At 33.0% G+C, this 24,414-nt stretch overlaps 3 protein-coding genes and 1 long non-coding RNA gene across 11 annotated transcripts; 3 read left to right on the top strand and 1 right to left on the bottom strand.

Annotated features, from left to right (window-relative positions):
* Positions 1–756: 756 nt before the first annotated feature.
* LOC149678657 (uncharacterized) lies at positions 757–2,303 on the top strand. Of its 2 annotated transcripts, XR_016366110.1 has the most exons (3): positions 757–863; positions 918–1,041; positions 1,113–2,303. It is a non-coding gene; the product is annotated as an uncharacterized LOC149678657 (long non-coding RNA). The 2 variants fall into 2 exon arrangements; XR_016366109.1 differs by having other exon boundaries at positions 854–1,041.
* Positions 2,304–5,053: 2,750 nt separating this feature from the next.
* Positions 5,054–6,878, top strand: LOC149678656 (uncharacterized). 2 transcript variants are annotated; one of them, XM_089836601.1, is made up of 3 exons: positions 5,054–5,393; positions 5,462–5,634; positions 5,689–6,878. In XM_089836601.1, the coding sequence occupies exon 3, from the start codon at positions 5,737–5,739 to the stop codon at positions 6,496–6,498; it is 762 nt and encodes a 253-aa protein (XP_089692727.1). In that variant the 5' UTR covers positions 5,054–5,393; positions 5,462–5,634; positions 5,689–5,736; the 3' UTR covers positions 6,499–6,878. The 2 variants fall into 2 exon arrangements, with proteins under 2 accessions (XP_089692727.1, XP_089692726.1); XM_089836600.1 differs by having other exon boundaries at positions 5,054–5,634.
* A 659-nt stretch (positions 6,879–7,537) lies between these two features.
* LOC149678654 (uncharacterized) lies at positions 7,538–11,868 on the top strand. 6 transcript variants are annotated; one of them, XM_089836598.1, is made up of 3 exons: positions 7,538–11,473; positions 11,536–11,580; positions 11,815–11,868. In XM_089836598.1, the coding sequence occupies exon 1, from the start codon at positions 7,538–7,540 to the stop codon at positions 8,183–8,185; it is 648 nt and encodes a 215-aa protein (XP_089692724.1). In that variant the 3' UTR covers positions 8,186–11,473; positions 11,536–11,580; positions 11,815–11,868. The 6 variants fall into 6 exon arrangements, with proteins under 6 accessions (XP_089692724.1, XP_089692722.1, XP_089692723.1 ...); XM_089836596.1 differs by having other exon boundaries at positions 11,650–11,868; XM_089836597.1 differs by adding an exon at positions 11,650–11,730 and having other exon boundaries at positions 7,538–11,580.
* LOC149678655 (uncharacterized protein F54H12.2-like) lies at positions 9,628–10,938 on the bottom strand. The gene is made up of 2 exons (XM_089835917.1): positions 10,360–10,938; positions 9,628–10,245 (listed from the first exon to the last, which is right to left on the bottom strand). The coding sequence occupies exons 1-2, from the start codon at positions 10,936–10,938 to the stop codon at positions 9,628–9,630; spliced, it is 1,197 nt and encodes a 398-aa protein (XP_089692043.1).
* Positions 11,869–24,414: the final 12,546 nt, after the last annotated feature.

Genomic DNA, 24,414 nt, shown 5'->3' with positions numbered 1-24,414 from the left:
TATTTAAACAGGCTATACAGTGACAGAGACCATAGTTCACTATCCTCCTTGGCGTAGTAGTGTAAAGCCGCACTTCGTACCTCCGTAGGTGTAGAATGTAGGTGTAGAATGTAGGTATAGAGTGTAGGTGTAGAATTTCAAGGTCACCCTCTCGCCACGCCCCCTTGGGAAACTCGCGCGCGCCCCCTCGCGGGAAAACTCGCGGGCCCCCGCGCGCCCCCTGGCGGCTGCGCCCCCTCGCGGGAAAACTCGCGCGCGCCCCCTGGCGGCTGCGCCCCCTCGCGGGAAAACTCGCGCGCCCCCTCGCGGGAAAACCCTGCGCGGGAATCTGGCAGACCTGTCTACAACTGTATCTGTGACGTCATTGGCGGGAAAATCTACAACTGTATTTGTGACGTCATTGGCGGGAAAACACCGTGCGCCGCCTATTGGGAAACTCCTCCCTTCTACAACTGTATTTGTGACGTCATTGATAAGAGACGAGAATTTATTAAACGTACATGGCCAAGGGTTAATGATAGGCTGAAAGTTGCGCAATCCATTGTAATATTTAGTTTGACTCAAAATTTCAAGGAGTTTATTTTGATTATGGTATTGTTTTTAATGGTAATTAAAAGTCAGTCTCTTCTACAACTGTGACGTCATTGATAAGAGACGATAAAAACTTTAAACGTACATTGCCAAGGCTTAAATCTTCTACAATTGTAGTTGTGACGTCATTGATAAGAGACGAATGGAAGCTTTAAACGTACATTACCAAGGCTTAAATCTTCTACAATTGTAGCTGTGACGTCATTGATAAGAGACGAGAATGGATAGCTTTAATACATTGCCAAGGGTTAATGATAGGTCTCTGCTGGATGGTAATTAAAAGGTACACGTAAAAGCGTAATTAATATATAAGAAATTCATCTTAGACGCAATAGTAGAAAGCGTAATTAGTCTCTGAATGTAGAGTTATACTTACAAAAGGAACAAAGATTTGTCAGCCCAAACGGAATCAAATACCAGTACTTAGTTTCAAAATACAATCACAGAAAAGTAAGCGTGTGAAAATACTCTCCTTTTAAATCTGGCATATTCAAAGCAATTCACGTCTAATTTTCTATTAGAATGGTACTAAAGCCAAGGTGGAGGCCGAGGCTACCCCGTTTACAGGTCAACACCAAATGCCAGGACTCGTCCTAACGTGTCTAAACCTAACCTACCTCCAAGTTATAACGAAGTTATCACTGATTCAAAATAAATCACCGATAGGTTAGTAGTGGTTTGAAAGCAATTACCTATACTAAACCAGACTATTTTGGTAAAGATGTCGTACTTGCAATGGTTTAATAGTAGCAAAATTTCTTCCAACATATAAATGTTTAAGGGATTTGTTTTTTCCAGCTAAATCGGCATCGAAATCTGAAAGGACTCGACTTTAATTTGAGCTGTTAGATTGTCATACCTTTTGAAATAACTAGTTTTTCAGGCATTTTCCTCCTGTCGTATGTTTATATTTATTACCAACGTTCCAATCAAGGTACTAGAACCTACTTTGTTATTCCCTATTGAAATTGAATTCATAGTTTGTTTATTTAAAAATGGATAGAGCACACATTCCACTATTTAGATATTCAGGGTGTAGAAAGTAAATTATTTTTAATTGATTTTAACATAAAGAACAAACTATTTAGCTGTGCCAAGTGATTGAAAATAGAGTCTTCAAGTTTAAAGCAATTAACAACGAGATTGAAGACAAAGCAATTCACGTCTAATTTTCTATTAGAATGGTACTAAAGCCAAGGTGGAGGCCGAGGCTACCCCGTTTACAGGTCAACACCAAATTCCAGGACTCGTCCTAACGTGTCTAAACCTAACCGCTTAGATCCATTAACGGCTGAAGAAAGTCGCAGAGACCCTTGTAAATCTTTGATAGATAAACTACAGTCAGTCAGAGTTGCGGGTGAAAACTATAGCCATAAAGGGCCGTACCCCAACAACTTATTACGTAAGATGGCGAGAAGAAATTCCCCCCACAGAATTTGTATAAGTCTTAGACGTTGATATGATGCCCAACTATAACCTCCACGAAATGTTCCTGGAGTATGCCTGAGAAAATAGACACCTTCAAAACTAAGTTAATCTATACTTGATATTCAAGTAATCTCATCTGTATAAATGTTGATTTAAATATAAAATGTACAAACAACAGCTTCAAAACTAAGTTAATCAATACTTGATATTCAAGTAATCTCAATGTTATTTGTATATGATCTGTATACTTTCTCATTTAAATAAAAAAATGTACAAACAACAAACCTACAATCGTAAATTCATACGCAAAGATAAATTATCACTATGCAGCCAAAGGTAGAAAAAACTAGTTGGTTTATATTGAACTGGTATTGGGTGAAAAGCGTTTCAAAAATGGTACACCTACTGTTTCCGTTTTGTCGTGACAGATGTTCGTGGAATGGTTAGTTGATTCAAACGAAAAATATCGTTATAATATTGGATTGCTATTGGGAATGTACAGTTATTATATGTGAAAAACTAAGCAACATTTTATTATTATTTTTAATTTTTTACATAAAGATGATTTTCTCTCATCAGGTAAAGTTTGTCGCATTTGAAGCAACGGTTTTTCGTATCGCATTTGGTGTTTTTTAAATGCCAAAAAAAACAAATTTTACAGTGTACGGTCGTGGTGCCTCTCGCTTTTATAACGGATTTAGCCGTAAACCGACAAGTTGTGCCTTCTTCGGAACATTCGGCGTTACGAGCGTCCTTCGCCGACGAATACGTACCGCATACTAAACACACTCTATCCGGACTCAAAGGTTGAAATTTTTCTTCTATCGGGTGTATGTGATTATTTTTTGTTACAAAAACAGTGTGATGTCTTAAAGGACAATCGAGATCTCCATCGCAATAAAACGTTTGTCCGGCGTGATCTGGAAACTCAATAAGGCTTCCGCCGCATTGATAACATCCAGTCGGATAAGGTTTCATTTTATCAGTAGACATATTATCAAGAACTAGAACTAAACGATTTTTTCGACTATTGCGTTAGCAAAAACTACATTGGTTATTCAGTAGATATACTTTTCGTCACGGGGGGGAAAGAATCATATTATATTAATAAATCCACGGTACTATAGTCATCAACCGAATACACCCTCAAGTAACATTGGTTCGCTCGTTAACGTATCTGCCTTTAAACTCGTTGTTCACGAGTTCGAATCCCCTTAGCGAGAGTCCTTAACAAGCGAACCAAGGTTACTTTTGTAAAGGATATGTATTTTTATCTCTTATAACAGTTGCTTTTATAAAGCGAAAACAAGGTTGACGTCAAAGATAATTGGAAATATATTTTTATATCTTATAACAAACAGTTGTTTTTATAAAGCAAAGACAAGGTTGACGTCAAAGATAATTGGAAATATATTTTACTCTCTTATAACAAACAGTTAGAGTATTTGGTTAATTTTTACACCATCAGGGACGAATCAAAAGCGTTCTCCGAAACTGACAACACATCGGACACCCCTTCCTAGCCTATCTGCTGTAGTGAGGATTGTAGAATGAATTCACCCATTACTTTAGAAGCCGTCGTTAGACGAAACAACTTAAGACGAATTGAAAAATTTGGTGCTATCGGATGGGATAAAGATTACGGAAAATCCGAAAGGACTACAGATCCCGAAACGGGGTATTTACTAATAAACCCCACACCGAATGAAGTCTATAATATAGCCGATGGTGAAGGTTATATATGGCAATACGTTAATGGTCCTAATATAAATTTTGGATTGAAACACTTGGCAATGTACAGATTACTAACTTCTACAGTGCAATTACCCCCAGGGTCATTAATTAACATGTTTGTTAGACAGTTTCCATGTATCATAAATAACAAGGTTCATCAATTCAAATTGAAAGAAATCACTGGGGATAGTATCCACGAATTTAACGTACACCTGACACCGAACAAAATGTATGGAACCTCAAATATTTGTCAGTTAGGTAGTTGCCATCCTCGCAATGAGGAGGGATGTAAATTTCGTACATTTTATTATGGAGGATACGAATTTCATTGTCCAAACCAATACTTAAGAGTTCTTAACTTAGCTCTTCATATGTGTATGTTTATGGTATATAAAACTAACAAAACCATAAGGAAAAATTATAGTGATGAAAACGACATAGCTACGCATTATATATTCAAGGCCATGCAGATTTGCAGGTTAGCCGAGTGTTTGTGTGATAACACTAACAGTTTAATGTTTCATGAAGTTCATTATCACATGAGATCCAATGACGCGAATAATTATTTCGCGAATAAGTATTTCGCAGACTTTCTTTAATATAAGCCTATTTTCAAACCTTATCTTTTTACCATTTAAACAACTGTCTATCTGAACGAGGTTTAATTCATGGTTCGTACAAACCTGGGAAAACTAAGGCAAATAAATAACTTTCAAAAAATTCAATGTTTTTCTTCTTGGCGGTCTAGTGTAACCATGTTTTACTGTAGTTTAGTGTGTTTTGTTTTAATTTAAGTGAATTTTAGACTGTTTTATTGCAGTTTTATAGCAATTTAAATGTTTTATTGTGCTTTTAGTGTGTTTTATAGTGGTATAGTGTAGGTTTAGAGTGTTTTATTGTGTTTTACTGTATTTTATTGTAGTTTTATTGTACCTTAATGTATTTTATTATGGTATAGTGTACTTTTAGAGTGTTTTATTGTAATTTTAGTGTATTCTATTGTGTTTTACTGTGTTTTATTGTAGTTTTATTGTACTTTTAGTGTATTTTATTGTAGTTTTATTGTACTTTTAGTGTATTTTATTATGGTATAGTGTACTTTTGAAGTGTTTTATTGTAGTTTTAGAGTGTTTTATTGTGTTTTAGAGTGTTTTATTGTACTTTTAGAGTGTTTTATTGTAATTTTAGTGTATTCTATTGTGTTTTACTGTGTTTTATTGTAGTTTTATTATGGTATAGTGTACTTTTAGAGTGTTTTATTGTAGTTTTAGAGTGTTTTATTGTGTTTTAGAGTGTTTCATTATAGTTTTATTGTACTTTTAGTATATTTTATTGCAATTTAAATGGTTTATTGTGTTTTACTGTGTTTTATTGTAGTTTTATTGTACCTTAATGTATTTTATTATGGTATAGTGTACTTTTAGAGTGTTTTATTGTAGTTTTAGAGTGTTTTATTGTGTTTTAGAGTGTTTCATTATAGTTTTATTGTACTTTTAGTATATTTTATTGCAATTTAAATGGTTTATTGTGTTTTTAGTGTATTTTATTCGTTTTATAAAATACTATAGTTGTTGGTTATAGACTTCGTTCCATAAAATAACTTAATCTAGCTAGGACCCAAGGATTCGTTATACCTGAAGGTGAATAATATAGCGCCTATACCGTGTTATATTTTGCTTCGTTATAATTAACAGGTGTTTTAATAAAGCGAAAACAAGGTTGACGTCAAAGGTAATTCGAAATATACGTGTGACGTCAAGGTTATAGACTTCGTTCTACAAAAATCTATGAACCTCGGTTCAGCATACCTTAAAGGACGAGAATCATTCGGACCGAAAAATACTTTACTAACAACTTGCTATAACAAATTTCTATAAAAAGGTGAGTACTTTATACTTTTCAAATGGACTTGAAAATTTAGTAAGAGGGAAATAGTTATTTTATACAGCGAATCAGAGTAAGAGACACGCTCTTGTGACCGAAATGGAAGAAGAAAATATAATAGAATCTCCTAGAAAAAAACAAAAAATAGAAGACGTTAAAGTAACGTCTTTACAAGATATCGCTATAAAAAATTTGATGCATGTTTTTAAATATAAGTTGCATAATGAAAGATATTTTAATTTTAACGATGTAAAAAATTTTATACCGAAAACTTTTTGGGGGCAAATAGAATCCGTCTTTTTTAAAGCCGCCGAAGTAGAGAAACATCGACCACCTGGAACTTTCGAAGATTTGGATATAAGTATATCAAAATCGTCTATAGAGAGAAAAATAGTGTTCGACGAATTCATTCCCTTAACGTTTGAAGAATTTGAACTAGTGCATCGCAATCGGATAGAAACGCCACCATTTATCTTAACAAATGAACAAAATCATTTACATTACCAATATTTTGCAAAAATTTGCTATTGTGGTTGCCCTCAAAATTATAGACGAATATGTCCCGGTTGCTATTTTCATCATAGTTTAAACGATTGTTTAAACGCTAAATATGAACAGTTAACTGATCACTATCAGGTTAATAGTAAAGATGCGTTACACTATTATATCTGGAACTATAACAAAAGTTGGTGTTCCAACTGCATTTTACAACCATTATTCTCATTAAAAGATGCTGACGATTGCGAACAAACTACTGATTGGCATAGTCCGTCAAATAATTATCCCTTCGAACACGGTTTTATGGGGGAAGACATTAACCGTAACACTACTCCAAGACCTACAATAGAAGACGCGTTCTAACAGTTAATTACGTACAGGCGCCGCTCCAACTGAATTTTACCATAAACTCTAAATTTCCCTGAATTTTTGAAAGTTTTCCCAGTTACCCAGGTTTGTACGAACCCTGAATTCATCCTCGTAGAAATAGACAGTTCAACTATATTATGAAAAATACAGAAATAATATCCTAATAACTTAATTGATTGGTTAAGAAAATTAAAATTAATAATAAAACAGTTCACCACAATGTTTAATAGTGTCATTTATTTTATGTTTTTCTTTACAAACAAGAGATGCTTCATTACGAGTTTGTTTTTTAAAATGAAGAGCTATTGTTGTTATTTATTTGTCTTTGATATTTCGTTTTTCGTTCCTTTTATTTTTTAATAAAATGAAGGGGCAGGGACTGATGAAACGATTTCATCTGTTTCTGAGGTTTATTTCAAGTAACGTACTCTAGTCCCTAGATGCACACACGCGCTGCTGTTTTTCAATTAATCGCAATTTTTGACAATTACTTCTTAACTTCTTCAACGTAATTCGCGGGGAAATATTAACCATTTTGAAACACTCAACCTCAATCTATACTCCTAATCTAACCTCAAATCCCAACCCGTAACTCGAACTCAAACACCGCCCGTAACCCAAACCCTAACCGTAACCAACCTCGAACCCTATACCTTACCCGAACTCAATCCTAAGAGATGTTTCATTAAGAGTTTGTTTTTTAAATGAAGAGCTATTGTTGTTGTTTATTTGTCTTTGATATTTCGTTTTTCGTTCCTTTTATTTTTTAATAAAATGAAGGGGCAGGGACTGAAGAAACGATTTCATCTGTTTCTGAGGTTTATTTCAAGTAACGTACTCTAGTCCCTAGATGCACACACGCGCTGCTGTTTTTCAATTAATCGCAATTTTTGACAATTACTTCTTAACTTCTTCAACGTAATTCGCGGGATATATATCCACGATGTCGTCTTGACGACTTTTGCATCAACCTTGCTCGTACGTATATATTAACGTTTTTCTAAAAAAAGGTTTTATTCACTTATTATAAATTATGGCATGCAGATTAAAATTTATTCATCCTTATCAAATGGTTTGCTCCGGACCAACTATGTCGGGAAAATCGACATTTGTATTTAAATTGTTGGAAAATAGTCGATTAATGATTGAGCCACCTCCAGATCGTATAGTTTATTGTTATTCTATGTATCAACCAAAATTTGACGAATTAAAAAGAAAAATTGGAAATATCGATTTTATAAAAGGTTTACCGCCTAATGACGAAGATTTCTTCGATAGGACTAAAAATAATCTGTTGATTTTCGACGACTTATCATCCGAGTGTAATAGTAGCAGTCAAATTTCTGATTGGTTTGTCAAGGGGTCTCATCATCTCAATACCTCGTTGATTTTAATTACGCAGAACCTCTTCGCTAAGGGGAAAGAGGCCAGGACAATAAGTCTTAATTGTTCTTATATAATTATCTATAAGTCTCCGAGAGATTCGTCCGCTGTTGAATACCTAGGACGGCAAACGTTTCCCAAAAAGAAACATTTTTTAGCTAAAGCCTATGAAATGGCTACGGAGAAACCTCATAGTTATATATTAATTGATTGTAAACAGGACCAAGATGATAAACTACGTTTAAGGAGCAATGTCCTTCCTTCTGATGGTCCTATGATAGTTTTTGTCGAGGATTAAATTAACGCGAACTCTCCAAAATAAATTATTTACCATAACGATGGTACCCCGATCACTTCGTCCACACTATCCCTTCTTACACGTTTTAAAACATAGTAAACAAAGAAAAAAAATTCTTAAAAATAGTAGCAATGCTCAGATAAAAGCTATTTGCAATATTTGTCATAATATTACAACTGGAGGCTTACCAATCACCAAGGCTCAAAAGGCAAAACTTAGGAGTCATAAAAGGGTTATAAGAAGATTAGCTCTGAAATCTTTGTCATTAAAAAAGAAACGTCGTTTGATGACTAATCAAACAGGAGGATTCTGGCCTTTACTACTAGGAACATTGGTCCCTAGTGTAATTTCGGCGATTAACGCTGTACGATGAAAAAAATGATACTAGTTCCGGCTTCTACAGTTTTGTCGGCCGTAGACAGAGAATTATCCGATTTAGACAAAGAAATGAGTGAAATTCTTGAAAAACCAGGAACATCCGAAACAAAATTGAGAGAATATTTGACAACGCTACAAAAGTTTCTAAACGTTAAGAAATTTGTTGAACCACCGACCGTAAAATTAAGTCAACCCCCTATTGTACAACCATTGCCAGTTCCAATGGTTCCGACATCGACACCTAATCTAATACCTACACTGCCTCCAAATATAATGCCATCAACACCTGCAAATGTGATGTCAACGCAGTCACCAGCAGCAACAGCACCAGCTCCGCCATTTACATTTACTGCTCCAGTATCTACTGTATTACCAAATCCTGAAAGGCTTAAAAAGAATAGGAAAAACAGTATGGCCCAAGTAATTCACGAATATCAAGAACTGAAAAAATTGTACTCTCCGCTTGAACTAAGAAGGAAACCTAAAAAAAATTCCAAACCAAAAGAAGAAGAATCAAACATAACTGTAAGACGACAAAACAAAAGACGAAAGACGGAAAATAAATGGATCGATTTATACGAATAAAGTTTATTGATTACAATACATGTCTTTATGATTTAATAAATGATTGCACATAAACAAAAGCACCATTGCTTCGTTATACATTAAATCATGAGGATTATATAAGTCTTGAATAATCATATCTAGGGTATAGCCGTTACACATGTTAAATAAATAGAAAATACAATGTAGTCCACACGTTTCTGACAAAGGATATTGTATAGGTACGTTGTTAAAATACCATTTACTAGCGTAAAGGTTAAGGTCTACAAGATTGTAGTAAAAAGGATCATTTCCGTAAGAATCAAAAAAGGTACCTATTCCATTATCTACGTAGATTGCTAACCAGTGAATGCCTCGGCTTGATTTTGGTTCCGTATTCAAACAAAAACAATATTTTTTCTGTCTGGGTGGTAATGGTTTTTGATCAAAGGCAAAAACACCGAGAAAAAATGGTTTTGTTACGGATTCACACGTTAAAAATTCGTTTATTTCTACGGTGTTCATTCTCCTGAGGGATTGTAAATCACGGTGCGATCTTTTGAAATTATTATTTCCGATTCAAATTCCGCGTAAACAATAGCCGTTACATTATGAACCAACGGAGACTTAAATTTCATTGATATTCTCAAGTTTCCTTGTTTATTCCGTGATAGATGGTCAGCACTAGCTTGCTCTTCCGGGGTTAAATCAAATCCGTAGAGAACGTTACCTTCTTTATATTCTTCGTAAGAAACACAATTTCCTTTATTTCTTTTGAACAAGTCCAAAGCCGTATAATTTGAAAGATACTCTCGGGAATACTCGTTAACGTTATAGTTTGGCGTAAATGGAGGGTTGGGAAATGTTTGGTTCCCTATTGTTAAGGCCAAGTAGTTTAAATTGAAATGAGCAAATTCGAAACCATTTAAACTCAGATCGCCGTTAAAGGCTGCCGTTCTAACTAAACCAATAATTACCCGGGCTGGCATTTTGTTCATAAATACATTTTCGCGTGTAATATCCGTTAAACCACTACTAATAGAAAAGTATTTTAACACGGTCCGGTTAATAGGGTAAATAACGTTATGCTTTTCATGAACCATAGCGTGAGCTAACATTATTTCCGCATTGACCTTAACCTTTTTAATTAGTAAAGTTACGTCTAATATTTTAAATTTAAATTTTTGATTTGCTATTGTTGAGATAATAGCAAATTCGTTTACTGACTTTATGAATCGAAACCTAACATCTACGTTATTTAAAAGAAACTTGTCCATTCGACACACATCAAGATGTAAATCACCGATCATATCAACGGGGTTTGAGAGGGCTACGCGATTTTTTCTTTTCAACATACCATTGTTATCATTTTTATTCGCAGCTAAAAACATTTTTGCGGCGTCTACTGGATTATCTTTGTAGTACATTTTTGCAGATAGATAGGAATTTTTTGCACTGTCACCGTAATTTAGATGCGTTTCAAAGAATGCCAAATACGGATAAGCGTTTGTCGAAGTATTAACTTGAGTATCTCCGAAAAACACATCTACTTGATTAAACAGAGCAGCGTGTAACAAATTCACAGGACCCACATCCGTTTCTAGAGCAGTTAATGCAGAACCATCATCTTTGAGTAATTTTACTCTAACTTGTAACAATGTTTTAGCCAAGTCCGTATAGAGATCATTAGATCCTGGAACAAAGAACTCAATAGGGCCTTGATCCGAAATTGATGCCAAAGGCTTGTAAATTACGTAGTCACTATTTTCAACATTGTAATTCGCCGGTGGCACCGCGAATAAATCCAGTTCTGACATCATACCCTCAACCATGTTTATTGTTTTTTAGTCCAAAAAGTCAGTCTTGGTTCGTTTTTTCTTTATGATTCGATTTCTAGTCTTCAGCTTTCTACGGCGACCCGAACCAGTTTGCGGTTGTGACAAGTGTTGACTCGCTTTTTGTAATAAATTTGCTCCAGCTTCGCTCAAATTAGATTTCAGAGACTCTTTTAGGTTTCTACCCGCAATGTAATCACCAGCTATTTTGGACCCAGTTCTTAGGGCTTCTCTTCCTAGTGCTTTCCCAACGGGCTTAAAAACTGGTGTTATAAATCTTATTAAGCTTTTAAAAATACTCCCAAGACCATTTCCTCTCTGAAATACTGGTCCCCGGAAGTGACTAAGACCACTTCCGGTAAGACCACTTCCGGTTTGGTTCAAGTAGTAATTTAGGTATATGTTACTTCGTGTCATGTTTGAGTATGAAATGAAGTTTTATCACTGATTTGTTTAACTTAAACATAATATTCTCTCCATAATCAGTTCTCATGTCTATTTCTATCATTTCAAATGACGGACATCTTAATGGGTAATAGTCAATGTTTTGAAACCGATGGACGGCTAACGTTGTTGATTTATCATTGACTATAGGCACAACCCTTAGTAACGGAGCATAGACATCACCAACTACTTGAGGTAGTATTAAATTTGTATAAATATATAAACTTGCAGTGCCCTTGTCAATATCCGCTATACTCTTGCTAGTTGAATTTCTAAGAGGATAGTCCATTTGATCCTCGTGAAACCCTAACAATCTTCCAAGACCCGACTTTTCTTTCGTGAACAGTAGATAATAATCATTTACACATTTGATATTTACTTTTCCGTCGGGATTCAGGTTTATTTTAATCATAGATCTATGTTCCGTAGGAATTTCATTGGTCATAGCTTCGATGACGTTTTCAATGCTTGTATATTGACCAGGTTGTATTTGTAATATCAACTCTCGAGCATTTTTATGACCTTTTCTCTTCCTGATATAGAAAAAATTATTGGAACTATCTAGGACGAGAGGGTCCTCTTTCTTTCTTTTAACGAGTTCTTCGGGAAACGTAAATCTTTCTTTTATCCATTCCATGGAACTCAATCCTAGGATTTTACCCATCTCCTCAGGTATTTGAACTTCATACCCATTTTTAGCCCTAAGGGCGCAAAAAGCTTTTTCATTATCGTCACTATATGCTACAAACATGTATACCGAAGATCGTATTTCCGGTGGTATGGCATTGTTCATAGTTTTTAATAAATTTTTGTACGCGTCGTAACCATCTCCGCGTAAAGTTCCGCCGGTAAATTGCACCTTAAATTGATCCCAAATATTGTCCGTATAATCGTAGACTCCGGCCCTAAAATAAAGATAGTCTGCAGACACATTATCCCAAGCTTTAGGTAAAAATGCTTCGGCTAAACCCACATGCCAGTTTCCATTCAAATGCAATGGAGCTGGTAATTGAACTTTAAAATGAGATTGCGTGTTTCCCGGAAACACGTTCATAGAAGCCGTACTCACGAGAGTTACGTAAAATGAATCGTTCGACATGACTCGTTAACTTTAAATGTTTTTTATTTTTCAATTACTATTCTATATATTTTACAAGATAACTTTTTGAAGTTCACATTCGTAAAAAGCTCCCCTTATTTCTTCATCATCAAAGTCCTTTACAATATAACAAACGGGGTTTCTGTACAGAATTTTTGAAATGATAAATATTTCCTTGGTCCAGTACCCTTTGTAACCCTTTTCGAACAAAGGTTTGCTTTTTGATAGCCTAACAAGATCACCGACCTTTAACATTGGTGGTTTTGCCCTAGATTGTTTACCATACAGACGTTTCCACACTAAATGCTCATTTTGCATATTGACATCAACAGGAGCCAAACCAGTACTTGAATGTACAGTTGAATTGTAGGCTTTCATTATTTTGGGTAAGGCATCAATGTAATTTAGTTTCTTCGTTCTAGTTAATAACTTGAAGATTTTATCCTTTAAAGTTCTATTAAACCTTTCAATTACTCCGCATTTAATCGCACCTACACTAGTATAAAGACTTATCCCCTCTTTTCTTAAATAATCTTTAAACAATTTTGATAAAAATTCGCTACCTTGATCAACATTAATTCGTAACGGCTTTCTTTCTTTAATAACTCTCCGCATAGCTTTCAAAACCTCTTTACTAGTTTTATTTTTCAAAGGAAGACTCCAAGCATATTTTGAGAGGATATCAATAATAGTTAGAATATATTGAAACCCTTTATTATATTTCTTAAGATTTCGTAGATCGATCAAGTCGCACTGAAATACTTCATTGGCTGTTGTAACGTAAGTACGATTTCTTGGAAAGTATATCCTCCTTGCTTTGTGAATGGTATATGTTGGTTGAGACTGAAGCCATGTCTTAATTTTTTTCTTCGAAACATTTTTCACTCCTTGTTTCAATTTCTTTACGCTACCGTAACTGAGAGGACTTTCACTGTTATAATACACTCGGCTTAACTTATTTTCCATAATTACACTTTCTCAATGAAAGATTTTCTATTTAACCCTTGTCAATGTATGCTTAAAGCTATAAGTTCAACCTTTATCCATTCATCCTCATCTCTTATATCAATGACGTCACAGATACAGTTGTAGATTTTCCCGCCAATGACGTTACAGATACAGTTGCTTTCTACTATTACGTCTAAGATGAATTTCTTATATATTAATTACGCTTTTACGTGGACCTTTTAATTACCATTAAAAACAATACCATAATCAAAATAAACTCCTTAAAAAAGGTTAAAATTTTGAGTCAAACTAAATATTACAATGGATTGCGCAACTTTCAGCCTATCATTAACCCTTGGCCATGTACGTTTAATAAAATTCTCGTCTCTTATCAATGACGTCACAAATACAGTTGTAGAAGAGACTGACAGGTGTTTTCCCGCCAATGACGTCACAGAGACAGTTGTAGACAGGACTGCCAGATTCCCGCGCAATGTTTTCCCGCGAGGGGGCGCGCGAGTTTTCCCGCGAGGGGGCGCAGCCGCCAGGGGGCGCGCGAGTTTTCCCGCGAGGGGGCGCAGCCGCCAGGGGGCGCGCGGGGGCCCGCGAGTTTTCCCGCGAGGGGGCGCGCGCGAGTTTCCCAAGGGGGCGTGGCGAGAGGGTGACCTTGAAATTCTACACCTACACTCTACACCTACATTCTACACCTACGGAGGTACGAAGTGCGGCTTTACACTACTTGGCGTCCCTCACTCATCATTTTATAATGACAATTATTAATTATTTTCCTATCTTAATAACATTTTTCGATTAAATTTATCTTTTAACATATTGTTTTGCATAGGAGGTAAGATTTTTCTGTTTATTTCGAGTTTTTACTTTGTATTTCTATATTTTGATAACGTTTTCCGTTTTATTTTATTTTTAATCATTTTGTTTTTGCATAGGAGGTAACACTTTTCTGTTTATTTCGAGTTTTTATTTAGTATTTCCGTAGTTTGATAAAATTTACCGTTTTATTTTTTCATTAAACCTTTTGTTTTGATAGTTCTTAAGATTATTCTGTTTATTTCGATAATAATTTTTTAATTTTTGCCTACTTTCATAACATATTCCATTTAATTCTATCTTTAAACTTTTTTTGCATAGCCCGTAAGATTATTTCTGTTTACTTCGAGTTGTTATATTTTATTTAAAATTTCTATAGTTTGATATTATTTTCGGTTTTATTTCAATGTTAAACATTTTGTCTTACACAGCCTGTAAGATTTTCCTGTTTATTTTCAGTTTCTATTTAATATTTCGATGGTTTGATGACATTTTCCGTTTTACTTTTTCTATTAACGTTTTTTTTTTTTGCTAGTCCGTAAGAATATTCTGTTTATTACGTTTATATTTTTTTTTGTTAATTTTTGAATAATTTGATTTAATTATCTGTTTTATTTTAACTTTTAACATTTCATTTCCATAGGAGGTATGATTAATGATTTTTCAGTTTATTACGAGATTTTACTTACTACTTCCATAATTTGTTTACGTTTTCTGTTTTATTTTTCTCTTTACACATTTTACTTCGCATAGTCCGTAAGATTATTGTGTTTATCACGATTAATTTATATTAATTGTTTACCTAGATTGATCACATTTTCCGTTTAATTTTATCTTTAAACATTTTTTTACATAGCAAGTAAATTTCTCAGTTTATTTCGATTATTTATTTATAAATTCTATTCCAAGTTTGAGAACATGGTTTTTTTATTTTATTTTGAACATTGTGTTTTGCATAGTTGGTAAGATTTCTTTGCTTTTCGCAATTATTTATTTATTCCAATACCTACTAGATTCAACTCGGAGAGGTAATATTTTGGTTTTTCCAACTTGTTTGTTTTGTTTTATTTTATTTTTTAAACATGTGTTTAAATAGAAGGTAAGACTTATTTCTGTGTATTTCGATTATTTCAATAATACTTTGCCTAGTTTCATAACACTTTTGTTTTATTTTATCTTTAAACATTTTGTTTTGCCTAGGCCGTAAGATTTTTCTGTTAAGTTCTCGTTTGTATTTATTAATTCTATGCTTAGTGTGATAACATTTTTCTTTTTTATCTTTAAACACTTTTTTTTTGCGTAGGCAGTAAGATTTCTACGTTTAGTTTTCGAGTTTTTATTTATTAATTTTGTTCCTAATTTTGTAACAATTTCCGTTTCAATTTATCTTTAAACATTTTTATTTGCATAGCCAGTAAGATGTTTCTTCTTCGTTCGAGTTTTTAGTAATTCTATCATGTCTAGTTTTATAGCGTTTTCCTTTTTTTGTTTTGTTTCTATAAACCTTTTTTTTTGCATAGGACGTAAGATTTTTTGGTTTATTTCGAGTATTGTATTTTTAATTGCATTCCTAGAATGAGAAGTACTTTTTTCTCTTAATATTAAACATTTTGTTATGAATAGTGGGTGAGATTTCTTTTCTTCTCTAAAATATTTATTTATTCAATCGTACTAGTTGGAATTCCTATCTCTTTTATTTTTCTTAAACACTATGGATTGCGTAGGAGGTAAGATTTTTCTTTTTATTTTGAGTTTTTATTTATTAATTGCCTTGTTTGTTAATATTTTCCTTTTTTATATTATTTTATCTATAATTATTTGTTTTTCATAGAACGTAAGATTTTCCTGTTTATTTCGAGTTTTTATTTACTAATTTTCCGTTTTAATTTATCTTTAAACATTTTGTTTTGCATAGTCTGTAAGATTTTTCTTTCTATTTCGATTATTTTTATTAAGTTTATGCCTTATTTGTGAACATATTTTTTATTTTATTTTGAACATTGTTTTCTGCATAGTTGGTAAAATTTCTTTACTCGTTTCAATTATTTATTTATTTACTCAATGAAAACTAGAAAGAATTCTCATTTAATTGTTTTGTTTAATTTTCGGTTTTATTTTAACTTTAACATTTTCATTTGCATAGGAGGTATGATTAACGATTTTTCAGTTTATTACGAGATTTTATTTAATACTTCTATAATTTGATAACGTTCTCTGTTTTATTTTTTTCTTTGCACATTTTTTTGCATAGTCCGTAAGATTATTGTCTTTATAACTATTAATTTATGTTAATTGTTTACCTAGATTGATAACATTTTCCGTTTAATTTTATCTTTAAACATTATTTTAACAGCAAGTAAATTTCTCAGTTTATTTCGATTATTTATTTATTAAATATATTCCTAGATTGAGAACATGCTTTTTAATTTTATTTTATTTTGAACATTGTGTTTTGCGTAGTTGGTAAGATTTCTTTGCTTATCTCAATTATTATTTATTTATTCAATGCCTACTAGGTTCAACTCTTATCTTTTTTGTTTTATTTTATTTTATTTTTTTAATATGTGTTTAAATAGAAAGTAAGATTTTTCTGTTTCCATCGATTATGCCTAGTTTTATAACATTTTGTTTTATTTTATCTTTAAACATTTTGTTTTGGCTAGGCGGTAAGATTTTTCTGTTTATTTAGAGTTTATATTTATTAATTCAATGGCTAGTTTGATAACATTTTTCGTGTTTAATCTTTAAACATTTTGTTTTGCATAGACTGTAAGATTTTTCTTTTTATTTCGATTATTTTTATTAAGTTTATGCCTTATTTGTGAACATATTTTTTATTTTATTTTGAACATTGTTTTCTGCGTAGTTGGTAAAATTTCTTTTCTAAGCCTAGTTTGACCCATTTTCTGTTTTATTATTCTTTAAACATTTTATTTTGCATAGTCCGTAAGTTTCGATTATGTTTATTAATTTTATGCTTAGTTTAATCACATTTTCTGTTTTATTTTGTTTTTATACAACTTGTTTTGCATAGCCAGTAAGATTTCTCAAATTTTTTCGATTATTTATTGTTTAATTGTATATAGTTAAAAGAAAAAAATATGCTTTTCTTTTCAAATCAAATATTGCGTTATGATTAGGCACGGAATATAGAGTTTTTGATTTTGACCCTTTGAGACTTGAAAGCAGGGTTGGCAAAAATCCGGATTTTTCTTGAAAAAACCACTGGTATGGTGTTTTGCTGGTTTAAACCGGATTTTATTGCTTTTATCCGCCGTTTTTCCAAAAGGAAGAAAACTACTCTATAGTGCTTAATTCTGGCGCTTATTTTTTACATTTAGTGCTAGTGAGAATAACTTTGAATGTTTATGATAGTTGATAAAACTCTATAGGCATTTCCCCTGTTGACGAATATAGGACCCCCGATTTAATCGGGATTTTTCAACCCGACCCTACCCGAAAAGCGTCGAAAAATCCCAGGTCGGGTCTGGTTGGAAAAATTAATTAAAACCTTTTTTGGGTTGGGTCGGGTAGGGTTTTCATATAGTCCACTGGATTTTTCAACGTGGTTTAAACCGGTTTTATCCACCTGGATAAAACCGGACTGGATACCAGTGTGCCAACCGTGCTTGAAAGTTCCCTAAAACGTTTGATAAAGGATTAGAAACAGTTAGTTCTCAAAAGAATGACTTGAAATAGAGACTTAGTTTCTTAAAATTACAATTCTACGACTTTGATCATGCATTCCTCGAATCCTCTTTTGAAAATAATCTATTACTTTAACAATTTATATTTAGACATCGTATAATTTCGGTATTTCAAATTGGTGTCCCATATCATTATAGCATAGCTGTTCCCATATAAGTTTATGTTTTTTCTATGTTTCATTACATGATAAGTGCCAACATTTAATTTCAAATATTCTTACATAGGACCTCGAAAGTAATTTGTATTCAACCAAGAGGAGTCAATACTGCACCAGGGACATTTCACACGAACACGATTTTAATCATACAGCAAAACCCTTATATAATCGACATAATGCACTTGCTGATAATTTTCAAATATTACACTTATACGCAATTGAAACTATGTTTAATCCGAACTGCACCTTTAATAAATTTTAAAAATTTAAAAAAACGTTAAATTTCATTTAGAAGACGGCGCTAATTTTGTGATGTATTTTTTCAACAATGGAATAATAAATGAGGCAAATAAAGTAAAAGCAAACGACATGTGTTTATCAGCAAATAAATATTACAGTTTTTTCAAATGATCAATCAAAATGCACGTAAGGTTTTATATGCAACTATTTTTAGGGGGGGGGGGTGTCAAGGGTGCTTGCCAATTGCCATGAGAATGAATACACACAACAAAGTACATTTTATACTAGTTAATCATGGTCTAAATGAGATAGCCCTTGGCGTGGCTTTTTAATACAACAAAATATTACTTCCTACGCAGGTTTAGCAGGTTTAATTTTAGTTCAAAAGCAAATACGACAATTGCAGTTAAATATCCAATCAGCAAGAAATACATTAACCCTAATATTTCCTTGAGTCCAAGACGACCAACTCTTGGAGGTTTCTTGATCCAAATGCATTCTCTTCCCAGATGAAATAGTTTGTCCAAAATTATCTGAATTCGGTCGCTTTCCACAAAACGCAAAATCCTACAGAAAATTATTAATGTTTTCATTCTAAAATGTAAAATATGAAAGCTCATATAGATAAATTATTGGCTAAAAATTGGAGGCAATAGTTAAACCTCATGAATTTTAGTTTTACGTATGTTTGTTTTTCTTAAATTACATTTTTCAAACCCAAAATTTCGTAGCAATTATTTTCATAAATGTTTGACACTGAATTTGGTAATGAAAGTGTTCAGACTCTCACATCAACGAGTTATAAAGGTTTTGGAAAACGAAGTGAAATTTACAATATAGATTGCTAACTTTTGATTTGTTTTTAGACTTTCGTCTGTAAAACATATCATATTTGAAATAAAATTGTCAAAGATAAAAACCTCACATTATTGCAACTCTGCGTCTGTTAGTTTTTATGTGACGATAACTTCTTAAACAGGGAAAGAGGGCGCCACTTAATGGTAAAAACGTTTTATTTGACTATCCTAACATTCCAAATCCCATACTCTAATATGTGGGACTAGAATCAACATGTGGTTAGAGCTTGGAGACGAAAGTTAAATAGAGAAAAATGCTGGTAGGCATGTGTGTAGAAATATTCCCAGAATTCACGGCGTATTGGAAGGGGCGTAATTTTTTTGGAAAACGATTTCTCATTAAATTTGTGTGACAATTATTTTGTATTTTGGCATAGTGGTGCCTCAAAAACAACTTTACTAAAATGCTGAGAATGCAGAGGCAATTTTTTAAGCCGTTGATGGTGGTACAAGCGCAACGTAATTTCCCCAATGTAACTTTCCTGCTTATCTTTATCTAATTTTTCCTTCGTGATTGACTACTTACGCTTGATTCAGTCGTTCAACATCAGACGGAGGCATATCTTTTCTCACTGCCAAGGAAAGAGGAATCCAAAAGAGTGGTTGCGAAATATGGTAAATTTTATCCGTATCACACATCTTAGAAATGGCGAATTTGATGGGGATTATTTCGTAAATAATAACACTTTTTCCTCGTGTGATGGCGTCCATATTTTTCTGGCCCAATATTTGGGGCACTGACAAGCAACCGCCTTTCATTTTCATATTTTTCCAAATTTTGAGGTTCGTTTCAAAAGGTGAAAACTGAAAGAATTTGAAATTTAACTGATCAGAATTAAATGAACCGAAGTTATTCAAAAAAAAATATGGGTTATAGATGTCAGCACAGACAATATACGAAGCGGTATCATAAGCATATTAGCGTTAACACAAGTGTAATCATTTCGTTAACATAAGTTTATAAGATATGTTCCATAAGTATATGACACTTTTTATGCTTCGTAATGCTAGAGACTTACTGAGAGCTAGTTCGAGAACGACAAGCCAGAATTGACTACACTATACTGTTTTGCAGTCCATCTTCCTATTTAGTCTGTACTAAGCCTTTGACAGCACCTCACCAGGCGTTGCTTTACGAGACTATATAACGTTTCACCTACGTTACTTCATCATTCATGCCAAGCTCTCATTAACCAGTGACAAACTTATGGAACATGTCTTATGAACTAATGTGTTAATTTTATTCATTATGATACTATTGTTTTAGAAGGATTAAAAGCGAATATCTTTTTCTTTGTTTGATCCTTTTAACGACTCATAAGCATCATGTAACCTTAATTGTCTTACTTCGAAATAGTCTTGAAACATGCTGTCTTTAGGAGCCGTCGGTCTTATTCCTGGCAATTTCGCAACATCTTCTAAGCTATCAATAACTATTTCTTTCGACGAAGCGAATAGTGCAATTAGTATTCCAGAAAAGCCCAGAGCAATAACTACGCTGGCATACAGCCATACGACATATACGGCGTTACTCAAAGGTTTTTTGGGTTTCCAGTTAACACCTGCCGAGGTATTAAGAAACATAAAAGCATAAATAGATACAAAAGAACAAAGCTTTTATTAATAAAATTATGGGATATAATTGGTTTTTAATGTATGTTGATTCAACATTCACATCAACAAACCAATAACAATGTCGCGTGTTGAATAAAACTGCGTGTTTTGGTTTTGGGATGAAAGACCATATGCCTAGTCCTCACGTGTTTTTAAAATTTTCGTTGCTTCAACAGTAAAAATACAAGATGAACAGTTTAATTTTCAGAGTTGTGGCAGACCCCCGTCGCATGTGTAATGGGTTGAATAACTGGTTAACACTCGAAGTTCAACAACTTAGGGTGGAGACAACCAGGGTTTGAATCCCGCCGGAGACTTTTAACAGTTATTATATTTTAATTTAATGGAAGGAAACTATTTGCAGAAAGCAGAGAGGTTTAATAACAGATAATTTAAACATTTGCGAGATGCAAAGTTATAGTATTTCTTTATTGTTCAAATTTATTAACTCTTTTGCTCGTCGATAGGGGCGCCACGTACCGTTCAACCTACCACACATGCGAAGGGGAGGGTAGACATTTCTGCAACAAAACTTCTCGAGAACCGTATCGAAATCTTGACTCTTATTACATGCTCTAATGCTTATGGGTTCAAACTTGTTTTAACGACACTTGTCAATCAAGAATCCATGTCTTTGGATTGTAGTGAGTCCACACTAAAAAACCTCAAGGTACATATTGAAAGATATCCAAAAACGTACCTTGTTGTAAGACATTAGAAACTAAAATCCAAATATAGGAGCTCAATCCTGGATGAGGTTTGAATTCATTATATTTATTTCGAACACTGTTATAGTTCGAATAGTTCTCTATGATGTACAAGACCAATGAAATCGCCAATAACGACATCATAACGCAAGTCCAGACCTGCAATTTTTATTTGAGACTCTTTATTTTTAAATCTCTAAACTTTTATTTTAAAGAGGTAATCACATAATTTCTCTATTGTTAAAAGAAATTCAGTGATAATATTTTCAGATATATTCATGACAAATTGAAAAAATCGTAGCAAGGATTTTCATTAAGGATGAAATCCCGTTCTGGAAATTTACTGGACATCCTTATTGCTAGTTATGAATATTAATTTTTAATTGTATTCTAAGAGAAATTATAATTATTTTAAGGGAAATTTTAATTGTATTTTAAAATTTAAAATGATTTGAAATATCAGAGCCTTAGAAAATAACAATCCTACATAATTGTAAAAAGTGACTAGGTCATGTTATAATGCAGGATTTAAAAAAAACCTCATTTCGATTCAATTAAATTTTTTTAACAAGTAATAACGCAGGGAAAAATGATTTAATTTAAAATTGAGCAGAAAAACTGTCTCTAACAAAATCTGTTCATTTCTAATTAGTTTGCATTATAAACATAAATTTTCATCTGATATTATTTTCAATCAAATCATGTATATTAATGATAATCATATTCATATTCATAATTTTAATTTATTAACTAGAATATAACAATAAACCTGATAAAAGTTTTCAAAGTTATAGCATTATCTTTATTCGTGAAGGTTTCCATTAAAATTTAAAATTAAATACTTAGTATGTTAAATTAAAACTTACCTCAATCTCGAACGCTTTTAGAAAGCTGAATGGATCCTTCAAGCTATAAGGAGATTGTGCCAGTATAGTAGCGTACGAATAATAAAACGGAACAGTGAATTGAACAACGTCAAATCTTCGAATGCTTAAACCAAATGGAAGCAGTCCAACATCCGCTTCCTGTTGAAATTGAGCAGTTTTTAATTTTATGCGCTAAAACTTTATGCGCATTTTACTTTTCTGCTTAATACGCCTATAACTCCAGTCCAATTTCCATCAGATTTCAAGTTCCCATGAACATCTTCGGGAGGTTTCACAATCGAAAACCTACATTGAGAAAGTAAAGTCTGTCTTACTGAAAGAATATTTGAAACACAGTCCAGTTTTTAAAATATATTACGTTATGTTCAACGTTATTGAAAGAAACTCCGAAAGAGCTTTCATAACGCATCCTTCAAATTCAAAATTCAAATTATTCCTGCTTATCTTGACCCACGGTGGTAGCTATAAAAGAATTACATGCATGCAATGAAATTAGCTAATGATTAATTTTAATCTGTGGATTTAAACACTAAATAAATCATTTAACATTTTCAATTTCGGAAAAAAATATTATTTAATTTAACTTTTGCACAAAAAGAATTAATTTTTACACTATTAAATATTGCTTGTGTTAAATTGTGATTTATAATTAAAATTTTGTTGACATTTTGCGACCATAAAACTTTTAATAACGATAATGAAAATAATAAAATTTATTCTTTTAGTTTTAAAGCCATCGTGAAAAAACGTCTCAAACATTTGTCTAAAATTTTGTAATTTCTACAATTACTGCATGATATATGTGATACAACACAAATTCCCAATTAAATTTTAAAAGTGTCACTATAAACGTTGGGACGTTCACTAGAACAATGTCATTTTTAAATAAAATGATTTAGATTTACAATTACGATGTATTAGATGGAACATAATGAATCTATTTTTACTCAAACTTATCGATTTCAAATAAAAAGTAAGATCATTTTTTTTCGTCTATTCTATTGTTTTTCTCTCTACGAAGACATAAGAAGATTAGTAAAGTTAAAGTTTCACATCCCGATACCCAAAAATTTTTTTATTCCTATTTGAATCTGTGAAGAATAAATTTTAGTCATCCATAAACATTACCAATTTCTAGTTTGAACAATTTATGAATACCTGTTATGGAAGTATAGTTTGTAAAATGAATAAGTCAGAATTATTATTTTTTTTTGTTTATTCGGTATTATCCTTATCCGTTAAGCACGCCCATAACTTTAGGATTTAATTGAAATATGATAACCATGTAAGTTACTATAGTTCCTGGAATCGATAACAAAACCTTCCTTCTGATTAAAAAAAATTTCCAGGCAGTCATACTCAAAGGAATCTCTTGGAAAAAGTTGATCAAACACAGAAACTCCCCGTAATTCTTTTGCTCTGTAAATACTTGCTGGGAAACCCAACGTTGAACGTTCATTTTCAAAGCTTGATCTTCTTCGTGTACCGAAGCCGCTGCCAACGTCAATGCCACAAACCAAAGTATGAAAGTGATACAACGAAAAAATATGTAGTAACGGACTCGGAGAATTTGGGCGTCACCTTCGGCTTGTATCAGATTAGTGACATCGAAGCAAACGAGAAACATGAAATAACAGTACCATAGAAAGAGTAATTTTGACATGACCCCGTCAAAGCGTTCTAAGTGTTCCAAAAATTCGTTTCTGTTCTTGCGTATCACGGATAATGTTTGGAAGCCATACCATTTCAACGATAACGTCATGTTGCGTCCCATTTTCGATACGCGTCTTTTGGTGCCGTAACACAACACGATGTACAGGGATAAGGAGAATGCCATGACGCAGTGATTTAGAAATGTGTTTAGTGTAAGTTCCAACGCAACGAGAAGATAAGCGCTGAAAGTCGACATTGTAGCAGGCGATAAACCGAAGTAATACAGATTAAAGGCCGACTCAAGGTCCATTTTAACCATAATAGCGATCCA

Source organism: Phalangium opilio, unplaced genomic scaffold, assembly GCF_054372755.1.
Source record: "Phalangium opilio isolate 3A_F unplaced genomic scaffold, DU_Popi_V2 ptg000042l_1, whole genome shotgun sequence".
Lineage (NCBI taxonomy): Eukaryota > Metazoa > Arthropoda > Arachnida > Opiliones > Phalangiidae > Phalangium > Phalangium opilio.
The sequence above is the reverse complement of the archived record's forward strand: the minus strand, read 5'-3'. Positions and strand labels throughout refer to the sequence as shown.